Below are 27,514 nucleotides of genomic sequence, written 5' to 3'. Positions count from 1 at the left end.
CTAAGGTGATCAAGTAAATGCACCATGTAACATGGTTTTACCTCTTGGTCTCAAGATTAAGTAAGTGTTGCCGTATAATTTTCTTTAGCAGTATTAAACACATATTATTGCAAACTAATTGCCCCATTAGTCCACCTGAAGTTATGGCACCCTGGGACAGTATACTGCTTTTCTCGGTTGGTAAATCAGCCATACCTTCATAGAAAGCTTCATTTAAACGGGCCTGATTTTCATTATTTTATTCCCATCATGGCCTGAAGCCTATTGGGTTTACTCAGAATGTCTTCACGGCCATTGGTTCAAACTCCTGTCAGTCAAAAGTAACCTTCTGGTCCCCGCCTTTTCCTACCCGTCAGAGCGTTTGTTTTCATCACCGGTGTCGCACAGGTTGTCAAGGAAGTGGTGGGCGTTCCTCCTGTGTTAGTTCGCTTGACTGTTGATGCTGAGAAGATTGTTTCTCGTCCACGACAAGCTCTCCCGATGTTTCTTCCTACGCTTGTGGAGGACATGCATCACTTTAAGCCCAGTCGAGACAGACTGTACACCACCAGGTGTTGTGGATGTTGCCACGTCCGCACGGGGACCATTATCCTGGGAACATGGTACATGGTGCGTAAAATGGTTGATGGAGCTAAGCAAGCTAATGCTAGCTAGCACTGCCTATCAACTCTGTTAAAGTCCTTAAAGTACAGAGTTACATACTGTATATCAGCCATTATATATCAATGTGGTTATGAAGACTGTTGTCAGCAACTCCAATGTTAGCTAGGCGCAACTTTTTTTTGTCTGATCAATATCCGTTACATGCCGAGTTGGCGTTAACAGAGCGCTAGGCTCAACGTTAGCTTCCGTTTCTGGTTTAATTAGCTAGCTTAAGTGTTTCCGTCGCCCAACCGTGAAAACGCGGTTAGTAAACCGATACAACGACGGAAAGTAACGACGTTCGAGCAGCGCCAGTCCCCTGCATCCGTGTTCCGAATGTTTAAAACATGTTCACCTGACGGAACGTTCTGTTGTTTTGCACGTTAGCGCAAAGCTAGCTCACGTTCCGCTGACTTGCTAATGTGAATCACAACAAACGCGTCGTGAAGGAATCCACAGTAACGCAGTTTGCTAAAAAAAAAAAAAAAATGGACGCATGTTTTACTATTACTAAAATGTTGCAGATTATTTTTGAAGTTAAATCAAGAGAGTGCATTTCATAGGCGCGCTGAAGTAGATGCATATGTGTTTACGTTGTCCCTACGCTCATTGAATTCACAGCTGAATTAATCTCGTTCACCACGTCACGTAGCAGATGTTCCTGCTTTTGGTTGCATTTCAAAGTCCTCTGTTGACTTTCGGTTGCCAGCTGGACAGTACCTGACACATTAAAACACGCCTTGTTGCTCTACTTCCACGAAATCACCGATGCAACACAAGAAAAACCCGAAAATAGTATCAGACAGCATCACAGTTATGGATCCGGGAAAGTAAAGACTTGGTGGACAAACTGGTAATGTGGTGGTGGTGGTGGTGGTGGTGGCAGTCATTGTACCAGGTGAATAGTCTCACGTGTGTGCTGGTATAATAACGTAAACATAAACTCCTCCTCTTTCGTGTCTTTAACCTGTTTAAATGTGCACGTGACACCTGTTCTCCTCAGAGATACATTCATTTATAAACTGCTGGACTTTGATCGCTCATTTGTGTTTCAGAAAAAAATTCTGCTCCTGTTCAAAACTTTCTTCACATTTAAACCGTATCCCACATATCTCAAGTATGCTGTCTTTTATAAGTGCTTTAGTTTGTCTTGTGGAATTTATTTTTTCAGCAGCACACAATGCCTCTCCTTGGGCTTGACTGCCGGAGCGTCCTTGAATCCTTAAATGGTTCCTCCTCCTCGTCCTCCTCCTCCTCCTCCTCCTCCTCCTCCTCCTCATGCCTGAATTCCCACATAACGATAAAGTAACCGTGACTGGAAAAAAAAAAAGGCTGATAAATTGTTCACTGTAATGGCTTCCCCCACAATGTTAATATGAACTGGAACCAATGGCTGAATGTAAGGGAGGAATTCAATCTACAACGTATTCCAAACCATTGTCAGACGGAAAAAAATGAAGTGAATAAAACGATTATTACAACGTTCTTTTAAAACCCCTTTTTTTTCCCGCCTTCCTCTCCTCAGGTAGTCAATCTGTTGATGGGCATCCTGCTGACTGTCGCTGTGACCCACCCGGAGAACGTGCCCACCATTGACTTGCAGTATGAGGTCATCGACCACTACTTTGCCTCCGACAGGATGTCTGGTAAGCAACGGAACCTTACATGAGCCATTACTGTTACGGCTAACGAGCTGCGTTTTAAAAACGCGCGTGTTCTCTTTTTGAGTTCACGACACATTTACGCATCAAACACCTTTTTTTTTAAATTTCTCTTGTCTCCAAGTGAAGATGGCCGTCTGAAACATGTAGAAGTTAACAGATGAGCTGCCGTCACGCTGAGGTTGAACATGTGATTCATCTTCCACAGGAAGCACAACTCCCCACTGACTGCAAAGCAAACGAAACAAGGCGCGATGACGACAGAACACTGCTGTGTTGTGAACGTGTAACTGAACGTTGTTATTAGTGTCACTGGTGTCGTTCCTCAGTGTTTCCTCAAGGATGTTGATCCTCCGTTTGTATTTACATGTGAAGGGCTGGGAGGTGCTCTTCTTCGTCGCTGGCGGTTGTTGTGTTGACTTGTCTTGAGGGGGGGGGGGGGGGCCTCTTTATTTTTCTGAAACGGTGACTCAGCTGGAGAGGAAGGGAAACAACCGTTGTGGCTGGGACCCCCCCTCCCCACACACACACACACACACACACACACACACACACACACATCAGGCGGCACTCGTTTTTATTCCAGGCCATGTTTGGAAGTTATTTAAGTAACGTAAAGATGAAATGGTCTCTGGCTTTTAGGCTGGTTTACATGTATTACGTTTATTATAGTAAATGACAAAATTCCACATAATCTCTGGTGGCAGCTTCTCTAATTTTGTGCTCCTTTTTTTATCTTATGTGAAAATAATATATTTGGGCTTAGACTTGATTCAGACAAGTTGAAGACGTCACGTTTTGGTTTAAGAAGATTTTTCACAATGTTCTGACATTTGACAGCCCAAAACTAGGCTCATTTGAGAATGAAATGAATCAGCAGCCTGTGTGAATTTAGCTTTCTATAACTTTAATACGAGCTCCAGAGAGTCCTATTGACAGTTTCATACATTTGATGTTCAAGCTGTTCAGTTTGAGCTACTAAATAACAAAGAAACGTCATCAGGGGCCGCAGTGCTGCTGTAGCTTCTCTCACCAGAATCCTTTTTTCTCTCTAGCCCATCAGGCAGAGGAGTTTTGAGGAAGGAGAGACTGAGTGATGGAGAGGAGAAAAGAGAGGATATGAAAGGCCGGCCTTTTAATTATCCCCGGCTGAGTTTCATTGTGTATTTACAGACGCTACACAGCTGAGAGAGGCTCAATGCTCCCCAGAGCTGCCCTTTTAAAAGCGAGTTAACGGGAAGGAGAGAAGCCCTGGAGACGCTTCTCTTAACGCTGTGTGCAGATCACTGAGGCCAAAGCGAAAAATACCGAAATTGTATTTAATCACTTGGTGGATTTATGTATTTATTCTCACTTTTTCCTCACGCAGAGAATGCCTGTGTTGGATTCGCCATCTCTCTGCTGATGCTCACCATCAGTGCCATGATGGTGTACGGAGCCATTACTGTAAGTCTTCCCAGCGGACGTTTTTCCCAGTTCTCTTCTGACAGCATGCGTCTCATTTGAAAGCACCGTCGTGGCTTCTTATGCTAATATGTAATCCCAGAATGTGCATGCAAAAAAAAAAAAATAATAATAACCCATCGCTTTGAGGTTGTGTATTAATAGCACCGGAGTTCAGAGGTAAGTAAGACATGTCGTGGTTGTTGAATAGAACCCTGACGCGGTGGGAGTGTAGCGCACCATGCTGTGTTCTCACCGCCTGTCATCTTTACCTCACAGGCCGGTCCTGATGGCATCAAGACGGACAGGTTTGATAGCCTTTTTTTTTTTTCCGACGTGGCCCTGCGTTAAGCTGCTAGTCGGGATGACTGCACGGTTAAAGCGTGACGCACAGCGACGGGCCCGGCGCTCCATTCCTGCCGGCGGTCTGTGCGAGAGTTACGCTTTAGCTGAGCAAACGCTTGCACCCAGACAACAGTAGAACCCCCCCCCACCCGTTCCTGGATCCAGTGTGGCGATGCAGAGCTGTAGTGTCCCGATTGAATCCCCTCAATGTTTGATCGTAATCTACCAACGATATTCAGTACTTCGCTCCGTAATGAAGTGACGTAGGAGTGTACTTTTTCCATAGAAAACACCCAGAATGCCTGTAGAGATTGTTGTATAGTAGCCCAGTCAAAGGACCACGTTGCTGATTTTCAACCGTCTCTATGTGTTCGTTCCAGTGAGATGTGATGATGTAATGTCAGCACTCCCTGTCTCTGTCAGGCAGGCTCTTTTCATTTACCCCAAACCACATCTGATGACTCAGCCTCAGCCTCAGCCTGAGCCCAAGGGGGAAAAAGGCCGTCGGTCCAGGAAACTCTTTCATTTATGCCAAGAAACCCGATGTCAGAATCCGAGTCTTTGAACTAGGGATGCACCGATGGCCGATTTAGCTGTTTGAGTCGGTATCGGACCGGTACCGGCACCGGTGCATCTCTACTTTTTAAAACATTGAACACTGTAGTGTTTTATTTCGCTGCCCAGGCTGTGAATGAATCCTCCAACTGTAGAATTTACCATAGAGCCTCCCTACTGGGAACTGTTTTAAAGCTAATCTAAGACAAGGGTGCGGATGTAAGGTCGGGAAAAATGCAACATGGTCCCTGTAGACCTCAAGCACCATCTGCCTCATCGATGACGTGGTTCATAACATGAAGGTTTTTTTTTTCCCCCTCAGCATCGTGACGGCTGGCTCATCCCATTCTTCTGCTATCAGCTGTTTGACTTTGCTCTGAGCTGCCTGGTGGCCATCAGTTCTCTCACCTACCTGCCCAGGATCAAGGACTACCTGGACCAGCTGGTTAGTACCACCAGACCCACCAGACCCACGCAGTTTGATCCTGTTGACATTCTCAATCCATCGCGCTACCGCTCCCATGTTTATTATGAAATACAATGCTTGTTTACTCCTACAAGAGGAAAAAACATTTCATAGAAAGTGAGGAGAGAAATGAGAAAACAGCGAATGAGCTGCAGACTAAGCTGCTGTCAAGTCAGAGTCCCTAAAAGGAGTCATGAAGGTTACCTTCTTGTTACTGATTGGGTGAACGTTGTAGCGTTGACGGTGATGTGAGCTGGATTGAGTTGATTATCTGACCTTCTCGTCTTCCTCAGCCGGATTTCCCATACAAGGACAACCTCCTCTCTATGGACTCCAGCTGCCTGCTGCTCTTTGTGTTGGTCTTCTTTGCCTTCCTCATCATCCTCAAGGTGACATTAGTAGTTGTACAGTTAAATCTGCTTTATTGAGCGTGTTCATTGGTTTCATGTCGGTGGATTCGGAAGGCGAAGGACGCGTTCCCACAGCTAAGCAGAGCTCTGTCCTGTTTAAAGTAAAGTTAACGGGTCTGTCGAGTCACACGGCCCGATCGAACCGTGAAATTCAAAATGCCGTCTTGTATTTGCGTTCCAGTCTTACCTGATCAACTGTGTGTGGAACTGCTACAAGTACATCAACAACAGGAACATGCCAGAGATCGCCGTCTACCCGGCCTTTGAGACCCCTCCCCAGGTATGCCAGCCGCTAAATGCTCCCTGATCGACCGCTAAGAATTTCACGAGTAGAAATCTCCCGTCTTTTAAAAAACACACCTGACCGTATCGGATACAATGTAATGCTCACCATGCACCAGCAGGTGTCATGCCATCACCGCGGTGAGGACAGCGGCGTCTGTTCGTAAGAGTTTACCAAACATAAATTGGCGGCTACATTTAGAAATGTTTATGAATCAGAATTTAAAGCTCGTCATTTCCAGTTTTCAAAAACTGTGTCTTGGTTCTCAAATGATGTGACTCGTGACATGTCGTCTCATCACACAGCTGCCTCCATAGTACGATCTGTATCTGTATCGGCCTTTAAGTCGTTTTACGTTTGCTTTTCTGTTGTTCTCTTCCAGTACATCCTGCCCACTTATGAGATGGCAATGAAGATGCCAGAGAAGGAGCCCCCTCCCCCTTACATGCCTGCTTAAGCACCAGCCCTGTTGCCACACACACACACACACACACACACACACACACACACACACACCACCATATGCATTCCTACGTTACCTCACTAACACTTTCTGACCCCCCCCCCCCCCCCCCCCCCTACTGTGTATGTGTAAGGCCACTGACGATGTTTGTCCAACTCTACCCTCTGTATTTCTACAGAGCGTCTATAGAGCGTCCCGGAGGTGTGAGAGGAGGAGGAGGAAGGTGGGAGAGACTGAAATCTGTGTGAAATAAATGAATGAATGTGATGTTTGAAAAGCAACAGAGGTTAGCAGAGCCACCCTCCCTCCCCCCTCCCCCCTCTGGCCTTTTTATGTCTTAGTAAAAGGGATTCATGTGAAAACTCAATTGCTTGAAATGCTATCATCGATCCAGCACCATCCTATCTATAGATTGATATATGAAGTGTAAAAAAAAAACTATTCTGACAATCCTCTTATTCTTATAGCTCTTATTGTTGAATTGTGTTACTCTCCCTCCCCTAATTATTAAGATCTAGGCTATTCCATCTCAGTCGAATTTGAAGTTGAATGGAGTCTGTAGCACTTTTTCATCTGTTATTTATTTAGCTTTGCTGTGGTTCAGTTCACCGCCACCCTTGACATTTGTGTCACTGTCTGCTGCCCGGATGTGTTAGCGAAGCAAGTGACTAGTTTCCCAGCTGAGAGAGAGAGAGAGAGAGAGAGAGAGAGAGAGAGAGAGAGAGAGAGAGAGAGAGAGAGAGAGAGAGAGAGAGAGAGACGATGGATCCTTTTCTCTGCTTCTTTTTCGCCCGGCGTCTGGAGCAAACAGCTAGTCTCGTGAACATTAGTAGTCGCATGCTTATCAACAACCTCTCCATTACTTTACTGGTAATATGATTTTGATCCTAGTGGAAATACATTTGACTTCAATAAACGTTTCAGAACATTTCTTTTTTTATCTTCGTGAGTCTTTGTAGAAACCCAATCTCAGCCCCAAACAGGCTCTTAGTGGAGCTTTTTAAATATCTCGCATAATGTTCAGCAGCAGCAACACAAATGGTGAAGCTTTTGGTTTGAATTTGGTTTTTATTAAATCCTGTTTTCACCATAGCATGGATTCTCAATATTGCTTTAACATTTTTATTTGACTTTATGACATAATTGATGAACTAGATTGTCGCTTGAACCGTACTGAAGGCTCATTCAACAACGTGTAACTGTACCTTTAACACACTCCTTCATAATGTATACTTTATTTTGTATTATTAGTGAATAATTCAGCAGTTTGGGAGTGTAAAGTGGTGCGTTTTGGGGACTTTTGACCTTTTATATATAAACAATCATAAAGCAAATTGAAGTTGCAGAGTGTGTGGGGGGGGGGGCATATCGATGCATACATACAGCATATTTTCTGTACCGTATTCACGGTGTCATGGAGGTCGTGTCACACCTCTGGATTGGACAGAGGTTTTTTGACGCGTCGGTCTTAGAGCCCCTCATACGCGGAGGCGGTTAGACCGCAGCAGGACCCTCTGAGACTGAGAGCAGGACAGACCACCGGGGGGACTCTGCGTGCACATAAGGATGAAGTCTTTCCTCTGGACCCTCTTGTCGCTGCTGCTGCTGCTGCTGCTGTCTGATGTTCTGGCCACATATCACCTCGGTGAGGGGGATCCTCAGCTGATCGCCGCGCAAAGCTACGCTCAAACCAGGAACAATGGGCGACCTCCGTTCAGGACCCTGAATCCATCAAGTGAGTTTTACTGGAACTTATATCGGAACTTTACTTTCTCTGAAAGACAGTTAGGGTTAGTTGGTGAGAGGGGTGGATGAAGTACATTTGGCTTAAGTAAAAGTGATTATATCAGCATAAAAACACCTCTGGTGGAAAGAAATTAACTTAATTAACTATTTATTCTCAGTACAGTTGCGAGGTACCGGTAGGTTACTTTATACTTTATTACTTTTCAATGAGATTTATTGTACTTTTTACTCCAGTAGTTTGTTTTGACTGCTGTGGTTACTTGTGACTTTTTAAAAAAATTTAAATAGCATATGATAAGCTTATTGGATACAAAGCAGTGCTAAAAATCACCATAGATTTGACTTGTGACCGCTTTACAAAAAAAAAAGGTTTCCACTTTACTGCTTTACTGTTACTTCCTAGTGATAAGGACATGTAGTTGTTAACAGTTACAACAACTGCTTTCGTCCCAAATAAGTAAAACATAAATTAAGATAAATATTAAGAATTTGCGAAAAGTCCATTATACAAAAACAAATTTACATTACATCATTTTTTCTTCTTTTTTACTTTTACTTTAAGTTATTTACATGTAATGGAGTATTTTTACATATTGTTGTACTGACACAAGAGCTGAATACTTTTTTCACCTGAAAAACACTAAAACAAGTAAAAGTCCTGCGTTACAAAGACGAACTTGAGTTACAAAGCCCCCCTCAGAAGAAAGAGCCCTGTTTAGTGTTGCATTGGTATACAGTATATTTTGCAGTATTTTAATGTAGTAGTTGGTTATGGTCATCATAGGTTTGGTGTGTAAAATGTTATATTAGCCTAACTAATACCTGTAATTGTCGAGTCAATTTAGAGGAGTAAAAAGTATGATATTTCCCTCTCAGATGTAGAAGTAGTGTATACTGAAAGTGTTTAAGTATAGTACTAGTACCTTAGGGCTACTTAACTATAGTACTTGAGTACATTTACTTGCATTACGTTCCACATTAGACTTTTTTTAAATCTCTTTTAGACTTTTTGAATCTAAGTCGTTTTGGTTTTTTTTAAATTTGAAGATAAAATATTAAAAGCTAGTATGGCTAAATATTTCATCTTTCACAAATGTAATGTAACCAGTAGTATAACAACAGTATCTAACACAACATGCATGGAATCAGTGAGGAGTGTTTTCACAAGCGTCATACCAGATAATCGCTGTAAACAACCCAGGAGGCTGAATTTACACTCGTGCTTCGACTAATAATTTGTCCGTCTGATGTTGTATATTTCACTCCAACGTTCTTGTCAATGTCAACTTACACGTCTTTCCTTTACTTCCAGCCTACTAATGTTCTCTATCACTTTTCCTTTCTGGTGGCCCTGTAGTTCACAGAAGTGATTTCACGTATAGAGGAGGGTATCGCTACCACTACCAGCCACCACGGATCCCTCCAGCGGTCGTGTATCGACCCGTCCCTCTATATCCTCCGGTGACTTACCGCAGGCCCCCCGTAGCCATGCAGCCCTATCACAACACATTCAAGGGGCCCGTGGTGCCACACATGCATCACATTTACAAAGGTCTATCTCCACCAGTAGCTCAACATCCCCATCAAAGGCTCAAAGGGCCGTTCCCTTACAAATCGAAAGGCCCATGCCCAGATAAGTCAGACCCAACAGTACCAACGGCACCTGTAGTGCACCCCCGCACTGTCCCTCCAATTCTACCAGAGCCAGCAGCGCGGCCGACTCTGCCAGCAACCACGGTGGCACCGGTGACAACCAGCCTGCCGGTGGTGGTTACCGCCGCGCCGCCAGCGGAGACCAGCGCTCCCGTGACGCTACCGGTCAGTACCCAAAGCGGCTTCGTCACCACCGTCAGTCCTGTGGAGACAGGTAGAACATTACCAGTCAGGTTTGCTTTCCAAACCAAATCCTCAATGCTTTCCAGGTCAGATCTGTTCATTTCATTCTAAGATAAGAGTAGAAACACCACTGGAAGCAGATGTTATCTCATTTAAAAAGTGATATCATTTGATTTGTATAACGTTTAGTGGTAGGAGACAGATAAGTAGCGTTCTAGACTGAATTGCCATTTCCTTTCACTTCAATATTCATCCTATTTGAATTTATGACTGTGACTACGTCTAGGAACTTAAGGCAGAAAAGAAAAAGCAGGCCATAAGACAGAGCTAACACTAATTAGAGTATTTCTCTATGTGTATATACTCTGATAAAATATAAACGCAACCCTTTTTTGTTTTCTGAAATGAAAGATCTAAGACTTTTTCTATGCACAATAAAAACTCATTTCGCTCAAATTTATTGCACAAATTAGTTTGAGTCGGTTGTAGTTAGCGTGTGCTACACCTTTACCGGGAACACCCATCCATCTGACAGCTGTGGATAATCAAGAGGTGGAGTAAACAACATCACTGTTACACAGGTGTGACGTAGGCTGATCACAATAAAGGGCCGCTCTAAAATGTTTCCCCAACACGATGCCACAGGTGTCTTTACTTTTGAGGGAGCGTGCCAAAAGGAATGCATTTATGTTGCTCATAAAGTCATGTGAAATCCTAATAAATGTATTTTTTTTTTTTTTTCAAGCTAAAACTGAACATTTTAGAGTGGCCTTTCATTGAGACCAGCCTAAGGCACACCTGTGTTATACTCATGCTGTGTAATCAGCCACACCTGTCAGGTGGATGGATTATCTTTGTAAAGATGCATTTAAACAAATGTGTGCGCAGCATTTAATAGAAATGTGTTTGTGCATGGAAAAAGATCTTTTACTTTATGAAAACAAAATGAAAGCAAATGTTCATATTTTTGTAAAAACAGTCAGTATTTGTGCTTTTAAAAAAAAAAAAGCACAGAGCATCTAATGCTGAAGTGCAGAATGTACTTCAGCATATGTGTATGTGATTGTACATGCAGGGCTCCTAACACTGCCTCAGTCTTTAGGTGTGATGTCACTTTGAATTCATGGAAATGAAACGAAAGCATAAGTCCTCCGCCAATTCTGTGATGGACCGTTGAAAGACTGAAATGCTACAGTATGTTTTATGACATACTAAATCATTTCACCAGAAGCTTTCATTGTACCACTGCACTGATGCACAACAGTTTCCTTCTTGTCTCCATGGGGTCATGTGTTGTGTATCCCAAAGTGTCCTGTGTGTGTGTGTGTTTTCTCTCTCTCACTGTGACAGTTTAACCAACAAGCTTGAATGTTTCTTTGAATAATGAACTGGGTTTTCAGTATGAAGTGGACTTAATCCCGCCATGGTTTTTGGTTGATCACCAGAGACGGACTCTCAGTGCAGGAGCCGTCCCCTGGACCTGGTCTTTATCATCGACAGCTCTCGCAGTGTGCGTCCCGGTGAGTTTGAGAAGGTGAAGATATTCCTGGCTGACATGGTCGACACGCTGGACGTTGGCTCCGACGCCACCAGAGTGGCTGTGGTCAACTACGCCAGCACGGTCAAGATTGAGTTCCTCCTCAAGAGCCACTCCAACAAACCCGACATGAAGAAAGCCATCTCCCGCATCGAGCCCTTGGCGGCCGGCACTATGACGGGCCTCGCCATCAAGACCGCAGTGAACGAAGCCTTCACCGAGGAGTCTGGAGCCCGGCCTCGCTCCAGGAAAATCTCCAAGGTGGCCATCATTGTGACCGACGGGAGACCCCAAGACCAGGTGGAGGAGGTCTCTGCCGCCGCTCGGGCCTCAGGCATCGAGATCTACGCCGTCGGGGTCGACCGAGCTGACATGCGCTCCCTGCAGCAGATGGCCAGCATCCCTCTGGATGACCACGTCTTCTACGTGGAGACCTACGGTGTTATCGAGAAGCTCACCTCCAAGTTCAGGGAGACCCTGTGCGGTAGGACAAAGAGACCTGCGAGACCTTTTTCCCCCACCATTAACCCAGGTTCTAGTTCCTCAGTAAGCGGCACCTACAGTCTAAAGGGGGTTTTGTTGCAGTTTGTGGATCATTTACCGTGTTATTGGGGAAATATAAACTGTGAAGTCATAAGGGAAAATACCAGATGCTCTCAACCCCCACATGGACTGCAGATGTCGGTACTAGAACCTGCTTGTAGTCGCCAAGTTAAACCTGTGTAAAGTCTTGGGGCTGTGCAGCCCTAAACTTTCAGCTTCTCTATTTAAAAGCAAAAAAAAAAGTAAATGGTGATCTTTAGAAAATGGTTCGTAGTCAAAGCATCATTGTGGCGATTGCTTTGAATGTATCCGTTTGTATGTGAAATTATTTAAATACACAGTCAAACCTCCTTTTTTCAAAAGAACTGATGGAATAATGATTGAAATATACACTTAAATATAATCATGTATAAAAATTTGTGAAAATGGCAACAATCTAAAGCAATTTACTGATCAGAATAATTCATTTGAATGGCGAGTTTTAGATTGTACAAGAACTTCAAAGATTTGATCAAATGAGGCTCGGCTGTAAACCTGAATTTGTCCCCATGTTTTTGTCCGATGTGTGTCTTGCCCCCCCCCCCCCCGTAGCTAATGAGATAATGTGTCCATGTAACTTCACTGTCATCACTGTTGTACTTCAGGGTTCTGTGATTTTTACCTGTGTTGTCCAACACACAGTGAACGATCTTGGCTGAGATGTGGTGAAGGTGTATGAATGGATCAAGTTTTCCAACACAAATGTCATGTGGTCAAGTACAAACACAAGAAAAGCGTGCAAATATTACTTCTTTTTTTTTAACCAGTACAAGCAAAAACAATATCGGAAATTGAATCAGATTGAACTGTAACAGTAAAAAAAAATACTTTATTTTACTTTTGTCAACAGTAGAAGGAGATACTGATAACCATACACTGGTTTGATGGATCTGGTTTATCTGGATACCTTACCTATCACAGGACACCTACTAATAGCATACTGCATGAAACTGTACCCATGCTGCCATCTTGACAGCGCCATCCCTTAATCCCGGCTTATTCCAGGTCTGGACCCCTGTGCCATGGGACATGACTGCGAACACATATGTGTCAACAGCAATGCCTCGTATTACTGCCAGTGCCGGAATGGTTATATCTTGAATGCAGACAAGAAAACATGTTCCCCGAAACGTAAGAACATACTGTGTGGATACAAAAAAATGTGGCTTTTTTTTTTTTTTTTTTGCTGTGATATTAATGCTGCTAAAAGTCTGTGTGTAAAATCTTTCAAAGCAATGTGCAGAATGTGTTTGGCTTCGAAGCAGCGCTTCACAACATCACAACCAACTGGGGCTTAATTCCTGACTCTGTAATTCACTGTTGACCGTAGCATTTGTTGGACAATTATCGGGTAATATTCTAGAATTTATTCGCTATTATGGCATTACAGTTTTGGCAAAGGTAATGGTAAGTTAATACTGTGGGATATTTTTGGAAAGTGTACTTTCAAGCAATGAACTGCAGCCCAGTTGAAAAAAAAAAAAAAAAAAAAGGTAGAGTGCGGGTGTTGTTTAGTGTGCTTTTTCACTCTCTACATGATCTGCTGCACTGATGTGAAATGTACTTTCTCCAGGAGAAGAGGTGAAGGCGGTGGTGGTGGTGGAGGATCCCTGTAAATGTGAAGCCAGACTGGCTTTCCAGAAGCAGACGCAGGCTGCCATCCAGCAGCTCACAGCCAAGAATATCCTTCCTGTTGATTCAGATGAAAGACTTTTTGTTTGACACATTCTCTGAAATGAAAGCTGATTATATTCTACCTGTTGGCATTGTAATTGTAATATCATTTAGCAGGGTGTTTTCATCGTTTAATCGTGTCTGTAAATGTGTTTTCAAAAGAGTTTTCTTGACCGATCTCACTAGTCGACGTCTCTGGGAGAATCGAGCGTCTGGAGAACATGCTGGGTCGTGCCTGAAGCTGGACGCAGTGGCAGGTATTGACAGCTTTTTTTTTTTTTCTGGGGGAGATTTGTGGTAAAAGCCTCCGACCCCTCCACACAGTCTGACCTCTTTTGTTTATTTACTTTCTGCAGAGACAGCTCGCTGGCTTACTTCCTGGACACGGACATGTGTTTCCTGTCATCCATCCTCCCATAACCGCTGTACGGATTTCAACCACAGATCGCGTCAAGCTGTGATTCATCAACCGATATTCCTCGAGTTACCGACTGTAGTGCACTGTTGAGGCACAATGTCTACAGTTGGATGTGGGCATTAAATGCAATGTTTTGAAGCTGCTAGTTAAAGCTACTCAAACTATTTTCTCTCAACACTTACGTGAACGTAGTGTGACGTATAATAACCGAAGAGAACAAGTATTATTTCCATTGTTTCTCCTGAACTGTATGAAGTATGTTTTGCATCCTTTTTGTACAAAGTTGCATATTGTATATAGTAGTTTTTATGAAAACATCAAACTGGATTTAATTAGTTACGTATTTTAATAGAATCTTTTTTTTTTTTTTTACAACCAGTAAATTCTTTCCTACATTAGATACTTTTGCATATTTTCTTTATTGTATAATCTGTTACAACAGTTGAGGTATTGTTACAATTTGTATTATGTTCCATGCATAATAAATGTTAATCCTTTGTGTCTGTGAATGTTATCAGATGACATATAATGTTTGCTATGAATCATAGATGTAACCCAGCAGACAAATCACACAATAAAATAATCGCAAAGGAGGTTGTTGTCACGCCGTCGTCTTTTTGAATTCTTAACTGGAGGTGATGCTGAAAACTTCATGAATGTTATGTTTGAACATAATATTTCGAGGCTTAACAGTGAAGCTGATAATAGTGAAATAAAATAAGGCTGGATTACATCCCAGCAAATTATAGCCAGCATGGGATTGGCGGGGTCCGCCACTGGCAGTGACAGAATACATGGAATGGCTGTTGCTTAAAAAAGTGCCGATAGTTTGATGAAAGTTTGAAGGATTGTAACTTGAATCTTACTTCTATTATGTTTTTAAAAGGCTAATGATACATTTCTCTACTTACAAGCATTGTGGATTTTCATATGAGGACAAAAAAACATTATTTTGACTTATGATGAGTTCTAATAACTCAAGTCAAATTCCCTTAAATGCCCTTTAAAAAGGGCAGAATCATCACTCTAAAATGCTTTTCTGTGGATACAAAAGAGCCTTTATATCAGTATATGTTGTATAACTGTACATTTCAGTGCCACATGTATTTCTATGTCAATATAGAAAGGTAAACATGGACAAGCGCTCACATTTCTATTAACTACGTGTTATAATTTACTCTGGCTCCGCGAAAAACAGTCAAAGCGCTCTGAGATCTGAGGTCAAGGGAAGATCGCTCCCTAACCCTAAAGAAACAGACGTTCAGCCACTAAACACTCAAAATAAAGCTGGAATAAAGTCCACAACTGTCCCGTGACCGAGTAGAGCTATTGATTCAAGTAACCTGAGTTGATAAATCATTTTTGGACAATAACATCTCTCTTACACCACCATCTGTTTGTGTACCCTGTTATCATCATCATGTGTTTTTTTACACCTTCAGTGTTGCCAAAACAACAGTCAGGGGTCATCATGTAACCTCTGGAAGGAGGCCGACAACAGAGCTTCTCTGTCTGCTCTGTCTGAGTGAGGCGAAGAGTCAACACGCCAACGTTTACCTCTAGTCTGGTTTGGATCCTCTCCCTCCTTCCTTTAACCAAACAGCTGTTTTGTGTTTGTCCGCTATTTTAGTGGTTTTCATGGCTACCACACACACGAGCGGTCAGGGAGGTGAGCCCACCGGCGTTTCGGGGGAAGAAGATGAATGGGACTCACATACCGACGAGACGCGGAAAAAACATGTAGAACTTGGTGCAAAGTTGAGGACAAACTTGAATTTTCTCGGAAAACAGTCGAGCGGCGTTCTGTTTCATTGATGGTTACGTTTTGTAAAGGTCACGTAACCTAATGAACGATCTAACGGTCCTCTAAGCTGAGAGATGGACTGAGGATGTTTAAAATAACCACATGTGGCAACAAGTGAATTCGTGGCATTAACATTTATTATTCCCTCGCTGTAGGATAGTCTGTACTAAAGGAATAGTCGGGCATTGTGGGAAATACACTCACTGGCTTTCTTGCCAAGATGAGAAGATTCATACCACTCTCATATCATACCACACCACTATGGAGTTACTAAGGATGGAATAATTATGATATGATGACACTAATGCTAAAGTAGAACAGGGCTATTATATTATCAAAAGGTACAACAGTATAAGAAAACGGACAAAAGGAATTAAACTAAATAACTGTGTTTACTAAAGCAGATACATATGTGGGAGAAAACGTTGAACCGTATGTCCTCGAAATAACTGTACTTAATATTGATTTTTAAATATTTTTTTTGCTGTTTCATTTTGTTTCACTTGCAAATTGATAGAAAAATATAGTTTTTAATACATGTATATCTAGAGAACTTTGAGAGCCTGAACACATTTTAATATTTTAAATATTCTGTTTCAGATAAGTTTTTTCATTGAGCATGTACTGAGTATTGAGTCTATTCCAGGACTTGGAAATATACTGTAATCACCAACTCCACCTGTGTGTGGTTGCAAGATCTGAAAAAAAAAAAGCTGGTGAGTGGACCTTGTCAAATCCGTTTTATATGGATCTTTACCATCATTTCTTTTGTTTTGTTCTTTTGTTGCCATATTCTACCAGCCACACATGAAGTAAGGAGGTAATCCAAGTCTTTGCTTCAGGCTGCCATTTTCAAAATAGGCTGTTTAAGACTTTCCATAGCTTCATGATGTTTTAGGTGGCCTCAAATAAACAAATCTGACAGCTGCTGACGACCGCAGTGCAACAGGTAATCTGAGTGCAATAGAAAGCACTCGAGTCTTGTTAGACGTCTACTTCCTCAGTGTTGTATAGTTTGTGACTTCTTGGGCTTCGTGGTTGTGGGTTGCAGAAACCTCTCGCTTCATGTGATGAAATGGCCTACAGTTGCACGTTATTGCCATTTTCTCAGGAGTGTCTACAGCCAGCGGCCTGCATCTTCTTCCTCTGGGTCAAAGTGGTCTCCGTTTGATCTGTTTCAACTCGTCCACACAGTCTGGAGATTAATGGGCCGCAAAAGGAAAATGCACGGCTACTGAGCGACCTCTGCTTCCTTAAGGTGGCCTTTTTCACCAGGGCAGTTGACATCCTCACCTGGGAGATTGGTCTGAGAATTTCTCACCCGTTTTCTTATGGGTTCCCTCCTTGCTGTGTATTTACTGCAGCGAGTGTCCACACTGCAATGAGACTGGTGTGACAGATGTTTGTTTCTGTTAGGGTCACATCCCTGGCTTTAAAATGAAAAACACCACCATTGCTGCACTGTTAGAATAATACTGTTTCAGTTAGAGACTGGGATCTGTGTTCAAATTGCATGCGTATATAATTTGAACTAGTTTTAATATAACTTGCACTGAAGTCTTCATTGACTGTTTTAAGGAGATCTGAGTCAAGAGTGCCACCTGCTGTTACCTGTTGATTTCAGATTCTATGGTCCCGTATGGCCTGGATTTCAATCACTACATATCATTTGGGTTATTTAATGAGAAATAATATTCATACATCTCTTTTTGTGCACAATAGGTCAAACAATATACGACTAATGGGAGGTGATTGGGAGAAAGGCGCATCTATGTCACAATATTACAAAAAAAACAGCAGGGAAAGGGACATCTTGTTGTTGTATTGATAATATGTAATATGCTATAAGTTAGTAAAATCATAGTTATAAATCATATGAAATGCAAAGGGAAATACAGTATTTCCTATTCAATTTTACGCTATTAATTGCAAGTCACGCCCACTTGCGACCCGCTGAAACTGATTGGAGGTTGTATTTTGTGACGTCATATCCGTAGTCGGAAAAGCACGTAAAAAAAAAAACCCTTTAAAACCTATGGAGGAAGATAATCCCCAAACACTTGAATATGCTCACTCTGAGTTTAAAAAACAGAATTTCAAACGGGCAGAAGAACTTTACACGAAGTTTATCTCGTGCTGCGCACAGTTCAGGTACTGTTTGTTCCGTCCTGGAGAAGTAAAACGAGCTAACAGTCCGCCGCTTTAGTCGAACTAGTGTTACACCATATTCTGTTATCCGTTAACGTCTGTGACCCGGTGTTTGCTAACTGTTGCTGACTTTAATTTGGTTTCTCTCTCTTCGCTGTCATTTCATTGCGTCAATTGTTGAATGGTCCATGTTTAACGGTGTCATATTTCCACAGGGGCTGTGAAGCTAGTCGTTTGGCCAGTGCTTATAACAACCGCGGACAGATAAAGTACCTCCGGGTGGATTTTAATGAAGCAGTAGAGGACTTCACTTCCGCAATAGAGACTGACGACCAGTATGAAGTACCTTTCTACAACAGAGGACTCATCCGCTATAGACTAGGTAAGGGTCACAATAACGAGGCACGCTGTTTGTTGTTAGACAACAGCTGTGCTGCTTTCATCAAGCTTGAGAGAGAGAGAGAGCAACATTTGCGACTTCCGGTCTGTTTCAAAATAAATGTCAAATTTAGGATGTGTTATAATATTGTGTCCTTTTGTTTCATTAGTCCAAATTTAATTAAAAATGTATTCAAGGATGAATCTATATCTATGGGTGCAAAGACTCACACAATCCATACCAGATTTTATACCAAAAAAAAGAAGAAAATAAGAAGCAAAATGCAGATGTTTCCATAAAGCATGTGGGACTGGTTTGATCAGCGTGATCAAACCAATGAAAAAAAACACAACAGTGGCTCAGAATATATATCTAAGCTTCCTTCATCAAATAAGTCTTTCCACAAGCTTCCTGTTGTCCCTTTTTGCACAATACTCAACAAGCTGTCTTTTGGTACAGATCAGATATAAGATTCAATCTGAAATTCAATAGTCATATTCACAACAATAGGTGGGTTGATGCTGTAGCTGTTGAGTGAGTCTGGTGTGTCCTTTCCTTTTTAAAGCTCTAGGTGGAGCAGTGTGCTCGCTGATAGCGCTCGTGCTCATGCTGCCCACTAAATAAAACTGATGACTCTTAACAAGCCAGCTAGGCAGTCCATTGCAAATAAACGTATTATGTATGTACTTTTTTTACTATCTTACAGGTTTTTTCGACGATGCCAAGAGTGACTTCCAGCGAGCATTAAAGCTCAATCCAGATTTTGAAGATGCCAAAGTGAGCCTGCAACAGACACTTCTGGACCAGCAGCACAAGATACAAAGGGGATACTGACAGCTTCATAAACTACTAGTACATATTTCATATATCCTTAAATTGTTTACAGTGGGGAAAAAAAGTCAGCCACCAATTGTGCAAGTTCTCCCACTTAAAAAGATGAGAGAGGCCTGTAATTTTCATCATAGGTACACTTCAACTATGAGAGACAGAATGGGGGGAAAGAATCCAGGAAATCACATTGTAGGATTTTTCATGAATTAATTGGTAAATTCCTCTGTAAAATAAGTATTTGGTCACCTACAAACAAACAAGATTTCTGGCTTTCACAGACCTGTAACTTCTCCTTTAAGCGGCTCCTCTGTCCTCCACTCGTTACCTGTATTAATGGCACCTCTTTGAACTCCTTATCAGTATAAAAGACACCTGTCCACAACCTCAAACAGTCACACTCCAAACTCCACTATGGCCAAGACCAAAGAGCTGTCAAAGGACACCAGAAACAAAATTGTAGACCTGCACCAGGCTGGGAAGACTGAATCTGCAATAGGTAAGCAGCTTGGTGTGAAGAAATCAACTGTGGGAGCAATTATTAGAAAATGGAAGACATACAAGACCACTGATAATGTCCCTCGATCTGGGGCTCCACGCAAGATCTCACCCCGTGGGGTCAAAATGATCACAAGAACGGTGAGCAAAAATCCCAGAACCACACGGGGGGACCTAGTGAATGACCTGCAGAGAGCTGGGACCAAAGTAACAAAGGCTACCATCAGTAACACACTACGCCGCCAGGGACTCAAATCCTGCAGTGCCAGACATGTCCCCCTGCTCAAGCCAGTACATGTCCAGGCCCCTCTGAAGTTTGCTAGAGAGCATATGGATGATCCAGAAGAGGATTGGGAGAATGTCAGATGAAACCAAAATAGAACTTTTTGGTTAAAAACTCAACTAGTCGTGTTTGGAGGAGAAAGAATGCTGAGTTGCATCCAAAGAACACCATACCTACTGTGAAGCATGGGGGTGGAAACATCATGCTTTGGGGCTGTTTTTCTGCAAAGGGACCAGGACGACTGATCCGTGTGCTTCGCAAGAAGCATTTCAAGGTCCTGGAGTGGCCTAGCCAGTCTCCAGATCTCAACCCCATAGAAAATCTTTGGAGGGAGTTGAAAGTCCGTGTTGCCCAGCGACAGCCCCAAAACATCACTGCTCTAGAGGAGATCTGCATGGAGGAATGGGCCAAAATACCAGCAACAGTGTGTGAAAACCTTGTGAAGACTTACAGAAAACGTTTGACCTCTGTCATTGCCAACAAAGGGTTATAACAAAGTATTGAGATGAACTTTTGTTATTGACCAAATACTTATTTTCCACCATAATATATATGTATGTACAGTTATCATATAACATGTTATTGTTATTTGATCTGGATAGGAATAAAAAAATGTTTTAAAAGATATCAGCATGAATATAAACATGAACAAGCAATGACACCACTATAAATCAAACCATTTGCTGCAAAAACATTTGTAGTTTGAACACATGTTAGAGCACTGATAATTCCTTTTCTGATGAACTCGAGATTCTTCCAGTTGGAGAAAATGTAATGGCCTCATAAATTAAAGCATTATTATTGTATAATTCTGTGAGTGGACCGCGCAGACTTATCGACCCAGGCGCACCAGGTGAAAAGATGAGCTTGGGTTTTACTGTCGGTAATAAATGTTATTGCCCCATCTTGAACACACTGGGAGGAGGTTTGTGACGATAAACAAACCTTAATCAACTGTTTGCATGCATTAAAGATTATACGTCTCTCAGCTGCAAAGGAAAAACATGTTTTGTGTCTTCAATTTCTGTCTAAAAATATGGTTTTACGGAAAGATAGTCGCCCTCTTTTGACACTGTGGATCTCTTGAATAATTAAAATATATTTCTGATGCCAAACTCAAATGTATATGTTAGTAATCAGTGAACAATAAATATCTTTTTTTTTATCACACTACCGATTCATGTGTATGCATATATTAAGATTTTCCAGTCTTCATAAAACATACATCAAGCTCTCTCGCTGCATGTGAGTTGTTGGGTAGAGAATCACCAATTGGTCTCACCTGTGTATTGTCATTTACTGATGTATAAAACAGCTGGTGATGGAACACTAAGGTAGTCAGTTGGTTTGTTGCCTGGTGTGCTGGGTGTTCAGTGCCAAGCTCTGATAGTGGTTTGAGTCCTCTAGTTCTTTTGTTTGGCTGCACTCAGACTGCAACATGTGGAGGCTTGGGAACATGTAAGTTAATTTTCTTTCTTTGTTTCAAAGACTGCTAGCTGCACACTTAATGTATCTAAACTATGTGTTTTACTTGTTCAAGTTTGTTATGGAACTTGATGGCTGCAGTAATCCTCTTGGGTCAAGCAAGGCCAAATATGAAGCTCAATTCTCAGTCAAGTAAGCCTGAATTCAAACCAAATTAGTTTACCACTGTTCTAAAGAAAGTTTACACTTCCTCACAAGCCTGTTCTTTTAACAGGCAGTGGTTTACGGTCAGACTGTGTGGGTAATCTAATGAGGCTTTCATTGGACAAGGCCTTAGCAGTGGGGAACGAGCTTGAGGTTGAAGCCATCAGTGAGTATCAAATCTGCTAATGAACATGATTGGCTCATCACTAGGAAAGTAAAGTCCTGTCATGGTTGTCTTTCTTTCTCCCCCCCCAGATGGTACCCAGCACATTGTGTTAACACCCAGCTTGGCTGCTCAGTGTGGATACAGCATGGAGTCCGACCCGTGGGGTAACACCAGAATCTACTCGTCTCTGCTGGGCTGCTACGTGGACAACAAAGTGTGTTTGAGCTCAATTTATTAGATGACATTTTAATATAATTCACCAGTGAGAAAAACATTGTGTGGGTCACATGGTTCTTAATTTCTCAACTATTGTTTGTGCGTTTCTGAAAAACTTTAATCAAACCTCCCATATTTTAACTGCAATTGTCAGTATTTTCCCCCTTTCCTCTGCATGCATTTTATAGGGTACGAAGTGTTTGTAATGTGATTTCAGGGCTAAATTCATCTGCCAATTATCTCTCTTACAGACCAAACATTTTTTTATTTTTTTTTTTTTAAATGTTAAAAAATGAAGTTTTAAAATATCTTAACACTCGGTAATTTAAAAATGGACAAGTGGTTGGAAATGTTTGCCTTTATTCATTATTTAAACAAATTGCTTGATTTCAGCTCTTAACTCAACTAATGCCAAAATTATTTTTCATGCATTGCATTTGTAGGACGATCAGACATTTAATATTGGCTTAAGGATCCGAATGTATGGCCAGAGTCAATCAGATGTGGTTACCCATGATGTGATGCCGACTTGCAGCTACACTCAGTGGGCCTCTAGAGAGATTCTCTGTGACAGGAACTACATGGAAGTAGGTCGCTTTACATTAATGGTTCTACCAACTAGTGTCTTAAACTATTAAGCCACCATTTCTTGTTTTTAGGTGTCAAACCACATTGCTACTACTGAAGCAAAGGGACAGGCTCAAGATGTTAAAGAGATCGACGCCATTCCTGATGTATGTGTTAAAATTCCTCTGTTGCAGTGGACTTGCTTTTCAACCTGCACCCTTTGTTATCTCAAATGGAGGAAATTATTCATTCTTCCCTTCCCTATAGGCCTATGGGGCAGCACATGGTATCTGGAAGTTGACATTCTACACCCCAGAACCAGTGTCAATGATGCTTAGGGAGGCTGAACAAGCCGGCTATGGTGCCATGGTGACCTTGACCCGTCTGGTTATGCGATCCCCGTACAATACAGCAGAGACTTATTCGGAGGAGGTAAGGAACACTCATCTCCAGTGTTTTGCATTTTACTTGCCATTAAAAGCATGACATTAAACCTGACATCTTTTAGGTGGGTGGAGTCCCCATGGAAGTTTTCAGGGTGAGCGCCTACTATCAGGCACTGCATGGTCTGAATGTGGTGAACCTGGCAGCTGCTTGTCCCACAGGTAAGTCTCGAGTGGATGGACACGGTTAACATTTAGTTGTTGCACAGTTGCGTCAACAGTTGCTTGATCAACAGGTGGCGTCCTCTTCATCAACGATGTAATCTCTTGGCACGTACCTCGCCGTGTGACACCGCTGTTGGATGGCAACTTTGAAGTCCTAGAAATGCACATGGGCATCAACGGGAAGAGGCTTGATGGATCTCAGATGGCCGCACGGGGATACACACTGTCCACCACACACCATCACATCGTTATTGAGATTCCAGTGGGCTCGCCTGATGGTCACTTCAAGGTTGGAAAGTCTTCTACATTAGAAATGCAAGAGTCACTAGTCTTTGCATGTTTTATTAAAATGTCATGATTAATTGCAGAGCCATGCCCCAGATTACCAGTACCACATCGCCTACATTGTGGAGCCCATGCTTGAGGTACTGTGGAGAACCACTGACACCCAAGATGATACCAAATACAAGGTTTTGTTCCCCATTACCACCCCTCTTATGCCTCAACCTCCCCACTTCCAAGAAAGTAAGTCACATTTTCCAGCAGACAACAGAATCTCAGCCTTGAGGAGAAGGCTATTAACATGTTTTCTGTTTCTCAGATACTGCTCCCGAGGCCCGGGTGTTCAGCATTATCTTGGGCACCTTTCTTCATGATGTGGTGCTGAAGAACATCACCTTCTCCACTGGAATTCTCACTGTTGAGGAGAGCAATGCCAGAGGCTTCACCATCCAGGAGCACAACCACTCCAATGGAACAAAGAGCTTCTCTCTTTTAGTACCCTTCGATTCAGATGTAGTTCTGAAACGTGTATGTGAAATTATAAATGCAAAATGCCACTCCATGCCAGCTTATTTGCTCTGCATGCCAGTATTTCAAAGACATAACTGAGCTGTTTATATCTGCAGAATCCTGACCGCTTGGTTACAGTCTACCTCCTCCCTTTGATCTTTGGGTTTATCATCCTGCCTGAAGAAATTCCATTTGCCCACCCAGTTGACTTGCAGGCAGCTCATCAGGATGTTGGTGAGCCATCATGTTTTTGCTTTTCATGGTATCTAGTTGATTGCTTTGACCCAACGGGGGAATGGGGAGAACATTTCAACTAATATTGGGTGTCTCCCCTTAACCCCAGAGAAAGTTGCTCAGTTTAATGTTTCTCTGCTTTTAGAGCTACCCACCATCACTGGCACCTGTGACCAGAACCAGTTTTACATCGGTGTGAAATACGGAAGTCAAGGCCACAATTTCAAGGCCATGATTGGCCCTCGAGAGCTGACACCTGAGATAGCTGACGAATATAATTTCCAAGGAAACGACACGCACTTTAGCCTCGTACTGCCATACACTGCCAAGGACACAGCGTTCGAGGTATGTCAAACTATAAAATCTCATAAATTTGCTGCACTGGATAACTTCCCTTTTGTCTTACAGCTGATAACCTCAGATTCAGTCAGAATCCGAGTTGACTTGCTTCTGTTGGATCCCATCAACCACTGGGTGCTTTCTGATCTCTACCTGGCCTGCACATTCCCCTTCATAACGACCAGTAAGACATCAATATTGCAGTATTTCTGCTGATTGGGAGTGTAGGACATTTTCTTCACTTTTACCACTTCTGTCCTCAGCATGCTACCCCAATGGAACAATGACCGCTATCGCTGTGAAGGTGGAAGCTGTGCCCAATCTCAGCCCAAGTAGGCTGACTCTAAAGGACCAGTCCTGCAAACCGGCGTTCAGTGACGATCGCTCTGCATATTTCTCTTTCAGTGTTGATTCCTGTGGAACCACTAGAACAGTAAGTGTTGGTTCACCTAAAATCTACAATATCATTTTGTTAAACATTCTAATGCCTCACTTTATTTTAGTTCTTTGACCACTACATGCTGTATGAAAATGAGATTGGCCTGTATTACAATGACAAAGGAGTAGCCAACACATCACCAATTGATCCAGAGTACAGGTAGAGGGACTCATCCAATCTTTTATTCTGACATACTGTCTAGTGAGACGGCAACACCATCAGTGTGTATTTTTTTTTTTTTTTTTTTTTTTTTTTTTTTTTTTTTTTTTTTTTTTCTCTATAGACAGACCGTTTCCTGCTACTATGTAGTCAATGAGACTCAGACTGTCGCATTCAGCTCCAAACCAAGACTCTATGAACCCACAGCAGAGATTGGCTCAGGGCAGCTGATGGTGCATATGAGACTAGCCCAAGGTAAAGTTGCATTTTTAAACACCTGATCTTGTTTTTGCAAGACTGTACGCCATCTGTCCGGTCTATACCTTTTTCAAATGTGACTCTTCACCTCCAGATTCATCATATGATCTCTTCTACCAAGCAGAAGATTATCCAGTTGTAAGATATCTCAGGCAGCCCCTGTATTTTGAGGTGGAGCTGATTGAGTCTACTGACCCAAATTTGGAGCTCATCGTGGAGAAGTGTTGGGCTACACTCGATGAAGACCAGACATCTCTGCCTAGCTGGGATATCATTGTGGACAGGTAATAAGCAGCATAAAACTTGAGGCCAACTTCAGCTTTTCTCATTATTGAAGCAATCTGTAAATTCAGGTTGACTTGTGACAATCTCTAAAACATAATCCAAATTTCATGGGGTTTAACAAAAAACATTCAGAAGTTTGATTTATTCCCTCCCCAGCTGTGAGAATCCTGATGATAGCTATGTGACCGTTTTCCATCCTGTTGTGAGTGACGCCAGGGTCTTGGTCCCATCCCACATCAAACGCTTCTCTATAAAGATGTTTGCCTTCACTAAAGAGGACGCGGTTCTGGAAGACGAGGTAAAGTGGGACTGTTGTAACCAAATTGTGTATTGGCCACATTGCACGGTTCAGCTGCATGTAGCCCTGCATAATAAACCCTTCTGTCTGCAGATCTATGTCCACTGTGACGCAGCAATTTGTGATGAAAACAGCCAATTGGATGGTTCGTGCAGAGGCCAGTGTGTGCAACCTACATGGCAGATTTACTCCAGACCGCAAGAGATAAAAGGAGTAAGACGGGGTAAGTGTAATCTGGAAAAACATTTTGTCACCTAAATCTATGCAATTGGTGATCTATACTTGTCTTGTCTTTCTAGGGCAAAGGGGAACAGACTCTATTCAGCAAAGGCAAATCTCCTCTGGGCCTATTGTGTTAACATCTGATCAAACTTCTGAATAAACTACTTTCTTTAAACTTTTGTACAGTCTTTTCTTTGCCCAATTTGTAGCAAAGCTTTGGGAAGTCCTCTTTTGTCTAACCTTGCATTATAAAAGTGATACATTCAAGATGGCAATTTCATTTAAGAGTATTTTATTTTTTTTGCCACCGAACTAAAATTACTAAAGGGGCTATAAAACAAATACAGCAGCAAATAACTAGGTAAAGATAGTTGAGGAATGTCTAACAAAGCACTCTATTGCCACAAGTCAAAGACCTTCAGTTTTTTTTTTTTTTTTTTTTTTTGTAGCTAAAGGTCTGGCCATAGTTTTCTTGTTGCTCCTAAAAGTACATCCAAGCAGAACTGACGTAACCCCTGCCACCATCGCTCATGTGTTCGCTTTCACTGTTGGCACCACAACTTAAAAACAAGAGAACTTTGGTTCGCCGATCTCCATAAAGAAGATCCTGTCCTGGCTACTCTCAAAAACATCCAGTCATCCCTTAGCGAGATGACTGTCCGGGTTCTGGGAAACTTTTCCTGCCGTTGCAATTTCTCCTTGGCTGAGGAATAAAATGATTGCAGGTAACATGTTTAATGTCTATGTTCAACTGATGTATCAGACAGACTTGACTGTGGAGAGGTCTCGTTTGTCAGGAGAGAAAGCGATCCCAAACTGTCAAATCTGAATATGGCAGAGTTTAATGAGGCATTTGGAGTCTACAGAGACGTCAAATGCGAAGTTTACCCAGATCATGGGTTCAAATTGGCCATTTCAGACCTGGCAATGTCTTACTGGGGCACTCAAAGTACCACTAATCTTTCTCTGTACAGATAAATAGACTTGTCAGTTGTCGTTATGAGTAGACGTTTCACAGGGTATTGGGCCCTTAACGTGTCTTGTGCGGGGTTTTTTTTTTTTTTTTGTTTGCAATTTCTATAACTAGATTTATACATGCTTGCAGCTATTGCGGAGATAGCCACCCCAAGTCGGTATCCCCAACGCACCCGGGGATTTTCTAGTGAAAAAGTGAATAAACCATCTTCACCTATCGACGTCTCAATTTGGCAGCTTGAAGCATCCAAATCGTTGTCAATTTAATTACTGGTTTAGTTAAAGGTTTTCTGCTGGTTTAAGTTTTCTTCCAAAAAAGTGATCAA

The 27,514-nt window shown here is 42.2% G+C and overlaps 4 protein-coding genes across 4 annotated transcripts; all 4 read left to right on the top strand.

Moving 5' to 3' along the window:
* The first annotated feature begins 388 nt into the window (after positions 1-388).
* laptm4a (lysosomal protein transmembrane 4 alpha) lies at positions 389-7,199 on the top strand. The gene is made up of 7 exons (XM_068737314.1): positions 389-609; positions 2,168-2,288; positions 3,673-3,749; positions 4,969-5,091; positions 5,406-5,501; positions 5,704-5,802; positions 6,188-7,199. The coding sequence occupies exons 1-7, from the start codon at positions 481-483 to the stop codon at positions 6,260-6,262; spliced, it is 720 nt and encodes a 239-aa protein (XP_068593415.1). The 5' UTR covers positions 389-480; the 3' UTR covers positions 6,263-7,199.
* Positions 7,200-7,602: 403 nt separating this feature from the next.
* On the top strand, positions 7,603-14,363 carry matn3a (matrilin 3a). The gene is made up of 6 exons (XM_068737313.1): positions 7,603-8,003; positions 11,296-11,871; positions 12,975-13,100; positions 13,549-13,650; positions 13,827-13,900; positions 14,000-14,363. The coding sequence occupies exons 1-5, from the start codon at positions 7,835-7,837 to the stop codon at positions 13,880-13,882; spliced, it is 1,029 nt and encodes a 342-aa protein (XP_068593414.1). The 5' UTR covers positions 7,603-7,834; the 3' UTR covers positions 13,883-13,900; positions 14,000-14,363.
* A 3,506-nt stretch (positions 14,364-17,869) lies between these two features.
* ttc32 (tetratricopeptide repeat domain 32) lies at positions 17,870-21,171 on the top strand. The gene is made up of 3 exons (XM_068737379.1): positions 17,870-18,016; positions 18,229-18,395; positions 19,099-21,171. The coding sequence occupies exons 1-3, from the start codon at positions 17,901-17,903 to the stop codon at positions 19,224-19,226; spliced, it is 411 nt and encodes a 136-aa protein (XP_068593480.1). The 5' UTR covers positions 17,870-17,900; the 3' UTR covers positions 19,227-21,171.
* A 187-nt stretch (positions 21,172-21,358) lies between these two features.
* LOC137892296 (uncharacterized) lies at positions 21,359-26,392 on the top strand. The gene is made up of 21 exons (XM_068737331.1): positions 21,359-21,459; positions 21,542-21,618; positions 21,701-21,796; positions 21,886-22,010; positions 22,456-22,599; positions 22,672-22,746; positions 22,847-23,011; positions 23,088-23,184; positions 23,259-23,476; positions 23,556-23,712; positions 23,789-23,997; positions 24,096-24,213; positions 24,359-24,558; positions 24,622-24,736; positions 24,816-24,985; positions 25,056-25,150; positions 25,275-25,405; positions 25,503-25,692; positions 25,850-25,991; positions 26,085-26,214; positions 26,291-26,392. Exons 1-21 carry the CDS (start codon positions 21,440-21,442, stop codon positions 26,371-26,373), a joined length of 2,757 nt encoding a protein of 918 aa, XP_068593432.1. The 5' UTR covers positions 21,359-21,439; the 3' UTR covers positions 26,374-26,392.
* Positions 26,393-27,514: the final 1,122 nt, after the last annotated feature.

Source organism: Cebidichthys violaceus, unplaced genomic scaffold, assembly GCF_023349555.1.
Source record: "Cebidichthys violaceus isolate CVI_PGR_0920_01 unplaced genomic scaffold, fCebVio1.0.p SCAF_78, whole genome shotgun sequence".
Classification (NCBI taxonomy): Eukaryota; Metazoa; Chordata; class Actinopteri; order Perciformes; family Stichaeidae; genus Cebidichthys; species Cebidichthys violaceus.
Note: the sequence above shows the minus strand (reverse complement) of the source record. Positions and strands in the feature narration are given on the sequence as shown.